The sequence below is a fragment of the Camelina sativa genome, chromosome 19 (assembly GCF_000633955.1).
Source record: "Camelina sativa cultivar DH55 chromosome 19, Cs, whole genome shotgun sequence".
Lineage (NCBI taxonomy): Eukaryota > Viridiplantae > Streptophyta > Magnoliopsida > Brassicales > Brassicaceae > Camelina > Camelina sativa.
This window is the reverse complement of record NC_025703.1, coordinates 1318350-1324404: the sequence shown is the minus strand read 5'-3', so window position 1 is coordinate 1324404 and position 6055 is coordinate 1318350. Positions and strand designations below refer to the sequence as shown.

The 6055-nt window shown below is 35.0% G+C and overlaps 4 protein-coding genes across 4 annotated transcripts; 1 reads left to right on the top strand and 3 right to left on the bottom strand.

Annotated features, from left to right (window-relative positions):
* On the bottom strand, positions 1772-2405 carry LOC104764017 (auxin-responsive protein SAUR21). The gene has a single exon (XM_010487442.2). The coding sequence runs from the start codon at positions 2256-2258 to the stop codon at positions 1971-1973; it is 288 nt and encodes a 95-aa protein (XP_010485744.1). The 5' UTR covers positions 2259-2405; the 3' UTR covers positions 1772-1970.
* On the bottom strand, positions 2814-3531 carry LOC104764016 (auxin-responsive protein SAUR21). The gene has a single exon (XM_010487441.2). It carries the CDS (start codon positions 3317-3319, stop codon positions 3032-3034), a length of 288 nt encoding a protein of 95 aa, XP_010485743.1. The 5' UTR covers positions 3320-3531; the 3' UTR covers positions 2814-3031.
* Positions 4550-5024, top strand: LOC104764015 (auxin-responsive protein SAUR23). Its single transcript, XM_010487439.2, has one exon. It carries the CDS (start codon positions 4624-4626, stop codon positions 4897-4899), a length of 276 nt encoding a protein of 91 aa, XP_010485741.1. The 5' UTR covers positions 4550-4623; the 3' UTR covers positions 4900-5024.
* Positions 5353-5671, bottom strand: LOC109130763. Its single transcript, XM_019240774.1, has 2 exons — positions 5626-5671; positions 5353-5540 (listed from the first exon to the last, which is right to left on the bottom strand). Exons 1-2 carry the CDS (start codon positions 5669-5671, stop codon positions 5353-5355), a joined length of 234 nt encoding a protein of 77 aa, XP_019096319.1.

The window sequence follows — 6055 nt, the reverse complement described above, 5'->3', positions numbered from 1 at the left end:
AAAAAAAAAAAAAAAAAAAAAAACAACCACTTGGACTAAAAAACCTATATACTCTTTCGGTCTTTCCCAAATCCATGGCCACTGATCGATTCGCTCGCTTCCTATGCCACCGCCGTAGCTATAATAAATCTCGTTTCTGCCCCTTCAAAGATTATCGGAAACCAAAGGACAAAACTGGAAATAGCCAAAAATATATATATATATATATATATACATCCGGATAATTAAAGTTCGGGGTAGCCAACCACGGTAACGTCGTCCTCATCAGACCTATTAACTTTCCGATTTCTTTATTTGTTGTTATTCTTCTTTCAGGAGAAATGTTATCATCGACGCCTTGAAGGAAACAGTTCCATCTTTCAAGACTTTTAATGCTGGCTCATGGACGTTAGTTGGATTTGCGATCTACGTACGGTTGTACAAGTAATCTTGAGATTTAGTTTTCTACCAGGTCTTTGAAGTCAAGGAAAAGGTGGATAGAATGGTATGAACTGTTTTCTCTTTATTTTTAATTCATAAGGGGGGTACATGGAGAAAGTTCTAAAAGAAAGAGAAACAAATTGAATCATCCATATACATTGAATTGGTCAAACCACCTAGGGTTAAAAACTACTGTCAGGCTATCTGCAGATGATCATCATCCTTGAGGAAAGTATTTTCAGGACAAGGGATGGTCAAACCGCCCATGTGGTGATTGAATCCGAACTCTTCTTCAGCCTCAATGAGAAGATCTTGAAACAAACGCTGGTTCAAGTATGAGACTGGCATAATGTGTCTCTGCATGCTTCTTTCTGGCTCTCACCTACGTACAGTGCAAGAAACCCTTTTGGTGCTGAAGTTGCTTTGTTAATTCCTACTACAGAGCGACCAAGAATCTTCTTTGAACCCAAGAAACCTCTCACCAAAGCCATTTTCTTTGTCTGAAAGTTGTGATCTTTGAAACTTCTGATGTAGGATTGATCAGAGAAAAAGATTCAAAGTGTTTAATTGCTTCTTGTTGTTGATGGTTGTTCTGTTTTGGGCCATTATATATAGATCTATCAAGAGTTTCAAGGGAGTTACAAAGACATAGTTTCACATGGTTCTGTCTTTTCAGATTTCTAAATGTGACATGCTGTGCTCTTGCTTCTTCATATTTCCAATAGGACTCTGTGGCTGAAATTGAGTTCTCATCGCAAATCTTTTCTATAAAAGAAAACTTATGTGGTGACTGGGGACATGAAGTTCCTCACCAGCAGAACATAGATTCTTTTCACTTATTAATTTGTTTCTCAACCATTTTCAGAATCGGATCACATGACAATGCTATAAAAGTTTGCTTGGCTTAATTAAGTTTTTTTTCTTCTTTTCTTTTCTTCATGTGATGTTGATGTGAGGATGAAGAAAATCAACACGTATCACTGGAGGGTCCCAAGTATATATGAATGATCAAGTATCACTGTGAAAGACAAAGTCATATGCTTCAGCTTGACTTAATGAGAGACAAAGGTAACTTCACATCATCAGGAGTAGCATTAAATCTTTTTGTCTTCATGATAGAACAGAGTGATTTAGAACAGACACTTCAGCTTCCATGGCGTCCCAGGTTAGTTTAGGCAATCACTCAGATCCTCCTATCAACTCAATTTCAAGATTTGCTGTAATGAAGAGATCTTTTTAGGACCTTTTACATGATTGTAGTAACTGATATTTAGATTGCTAAGTCATCCAGTGATATATCTTTGTTTAGTCTGTTTCATACTCGTTAAAAGTATTGGATCAAGAAAAAAAGTTTCCGCAACTTGAAATGATTTGATATTTTGTTACACAAAAATGGCATTCAAATTCGAAATTTTCTATTCCTCTGGAACAAACTCTATCAAAAAGAAAAGAGGAGAAAGAAAAAAATGTCATCTCTATTCACATCGAATACTCCTCCTCTAGCTAGTAAAAATAAATGTGTTAAATGTTTATTTGTTGGATCATCATCTTCATCCTTGGAGCTGAGACGTTATACTGATAAAAGTATCTTCAGGACAAGGGATTGTCAAGCCACCCATCGGATGGTCAAAACCAAACTCTTCTTCGGCTTTACTTAGAAGATCTTGAAATGAAGGTTCGTTCAAGTATGAGACTGGTATAAAGTGTCGACTCTGCTTCTTCTGGCTCTCACCGACGTACACCGCAAGAAACCCTTTTGGTGGTGTCTTGCTGCTTGTTCTTGCTAGAGAGCCGCCAAGAATCTTCTTTGCGCTAAAGAGACTTCTCACCAAAGCCATTTTCTTGTTTGGAAATTAGATTCTCGAAGCTTGTGAAGAAAGATGTATGGATATAAATGAGAGAGATTCTAGTTCTCGATTGCTTGTAAGCTGATGATGATAAAGAATTCATGTCTTTCTGTATATATAGATCTGCGAGAGTGAGTTGAAACTTCAAACCTGTCCAAAATCAATTGAAAACAACATTGTCTACAAGTGTGGGGCTTACATGAACACAATTTTCTTCACATGGTTCTGTTCTAGCATTTAAAGCAGAGCTATCACAATCTGTACTCACTTAAGACCAAGAAAACAAGATCACATGTACAAGGACATATATGAAGTTTCTCTGTAGTGATTGAATCCACCTAACAAACCCTGTCAGGCTGTCACAGTCTTCTGTCTGCAGAACCTTGATCAATACATATGACCAAGGTGGCAAGGTTAGCTAGGCCGCAGACGCTTCGTTGAATGATGTTTCTTTTAGAAAAATTGAGATCCAATAGAAAAAAAGCAAAACCTAAAATACATTAAGAGCATAGACAAGCTTGAATTCGAGTTTGCATATGGAAGAGAAACATTGAATCACCTCCGCGAGGGTAAAACTAGAAATTGCCTTAAGAAAAAGGAAAAAACAATATCCGGAATTTGTTTGATTCCATCGTTCATTGTCACAATACACAAAGAAGAACTGGTATTTACATTGGAAGTTCTATCCTCATGATCAAAATTGAAAGAAAAAATTGTCATCTATCTACAGTAAAAAATAAAGTGTATCTTCGGATGATCAATCATTATCCTTGGATCCGAGAAGTTACTGTAAGGAAAGTATCTTCAAGACAAGGGATCGTCAAACCACCCATCGGATGATCATATCCGAACTCTTCCTCGGATTTACTGAGAAGAGCTTGAAACAATGGCTGGCTCAAGTATGAGACTGGCACTAAGTATCTCTGCTTCTTCTGGCACTCTCCTACGTACACTGCAAGAAACCCTTTTGGTGCTGAAGTTGTTTTCCTCGTTCCTGCTAAGGAGCCTCCAAATATCTTCTTTTCAACAAAGAGACTTCTCACCATAGCCATTTTTGTCTAGAAAGTCTTGATGTTTGAATCTTAGAGTTCTTAGATTGCTTATTATTGATGGTTATGAAGATGTGTTCTGTTTTGGGTCCTTATAAATAGATCAATAAGAAAGGATATATGAAACCTGTGTTCTAGAAAAGTGTGGGGACGTATATGAATTGAGAGTTTCACATGCATCTGTCTGCCTTCCGTCAAATGCTAATGGGAAAAAAATATTAAAAAGATATATGAAACATTGGGTCAGTTCTGTTCTACCATGTTTCATTGGGTTGTAATGATTTGTGTGACTGTGTCCTGTTTCTTGAATTTATATAGGGATTGGATCTCTGTGGTCAAAATCCAGCTTCTGATGGCCAAAACCTTCTTCACAACATACTATGGTCAGATGGGGTCAGGTTTCAAACAACAAGTTTATATCACAATATATTCAAGAACATATCACATGACAAATGCTATGTAGATTGGAAGTTTCTATGTCCTAGCTAATCTGGTCCCATCTATTGATTAATTTCTTATTGTGTTTATCTGATCAAGGCACTACAAGAAAATGAGTCCATTGTCACGTAATATTCCGTCACAATAAGTTTTTTTTCGTCACAATAAAAATATTGTTACGAATCTGTGACGATTGGTGAATGGTTACAATACACTGGTCACAAATTTTTTTTAGTCACTAAAACGTCACATGAGTTACGACTAACTCATACATATCTATTTCGTCACCAAATGTAACGATTGGTAAACATATCTAAAATGTCATAATTGCTTACTAAAATTATTGTCCCAAATACGTTTTATTTCATGACCAAAATCACATATCAAATTAGTCACTATTTACGACGCCGCTGTAATCTCAAAACATCACACTTAGTGACCTGTTAAATGTCACTTTTCTGTCATGGTTACTAACTAAGAACATATATCAAAACTGTCATTCATTATGACAAAACTTTAGTCTCAAACTGTGACATGGTTAGTTAAGTGGATTTCATAATACATCAATCAATCTACGTAGAGAAACTTCTTCAATGGCCTTAGCATGTGATCTTGTTCTCTTGGTCCTATGTGAGTGTAGATTGTAATAGCATGTGAAAATTTCTTGTCCTTGTGTGTCCCACACTCGTAGGCACCATTGTACTCAATTGATTTTAGATAGGTTTCAACTCATTAATTTGATCTATATATAAAGAATATCAGCATCATCAGCCCACAAGCAATCCAGATCTTGAAATCGATCTCTTTAGTCCTTTCTTTGATCCCAAACATATTCAAAAGCTTCAAGAGTTAAACCTCGAGAAAAAAAAATGGCTTTAGTGAGAAGTATCTTCAGTGCAAAGAAGATTCCTGGCGGCTCCTTAGCAAGAACGAGCAAAGCACCAAAAGGGTTTCTTGCGGTATACGTCGGTGAGAACCAAGAGAAGAAGCAGAGATACTTTGTACCAGTCTCATACTTGAACCAGCCTTCATTTCAGTCTCTTCTAAGTAAAGGCGAAGAAGAGTTTGGATTTGATCATCCTATGGGCGGCTTGACGATTTGTTGTCCTGCATATACTTTTATCAGTATAACTTCTCAGATCTAATCCAAGGATGAACAATGATGACCCTAGATAAGAGGAACAACATTTTTTTGTAAATATATTGACAATTTTTTTATCTTTCTAACCCAAAAGATTTGATCCAAAGATAGAAATTTCGATGTGAAAGAAACATGGCATCATCAAACATATGCATAATGCATAATCCAGAAAATCTTCTGATTACATCCTTAATTTGAAACTATTTTCAAAATATTAGATCTGTCTACAAAAACTGTTCTACAACAATCTTTGGCTCAGAGCGGGCAGTTTTCAAAATTATGACTAATGAATACAGATTAGTTGTCAAAGTTTTGAGTGACACCAAATATAATTTTTGAATAAACAATACCAACCGACATAAAACTATTGGAGTATATGTGTTTAAAAAACATTTTTTCCCAATACAATTCTCAACTAATTGTTACTTTATTCGATTAAACGTGATGATATATAAATTTAGCATTGACAAAGGCATATAACAAAAAATGGATCGGGAACACATTTTATATAATACCCTGTTTCGCAGTGAAATCTTTGTGGTGTAATAACTTGCGTTGGAACTTCATGATGCAGCTTCATTTGAGATATTTCTTCATGTAATAAACGTTTTGCCTCAACATTTCGAATTGTTACGGTACTCATCACTATAAAGCCGAAAAAACATACATTGTTATAAATAAACACTTACGACATGTAAAAATATATTTAATAAAATAGTATGAAATTTACCGGATATAACAACTAGGAAAACACACTTCTTTGATATTTTCTCCATTGTTTCAGAATTTGAAGATAATAGTGTTTGAAAAATTGTGAAAGCAAAAGCTTAATTATGCGAGAGGTTAATATAGTAGAAAAGTATCCTAAACTATAATGGGTACAATTACAAATATATAAATATCTAAATAAGAAATATATAATAGATTTTAATTAATCTTATTTATGATATTTTTTAGTTCCTTCTATAGACTTAGAAATAGCATGGTCTTAGACTCTTAGTCAAGTATTTATAAATTATGAAAGAAACTCACTAATTTAAAAATACAGGAGACAAAATCTCGAAATTGACTTGAATTATAATCAAATTCTATATGATGTCTCCGCTGTACATGGGGTTACCTCTTAACTGGTCAGCAGTCTTCTTTTTTTTTTTTTTTTT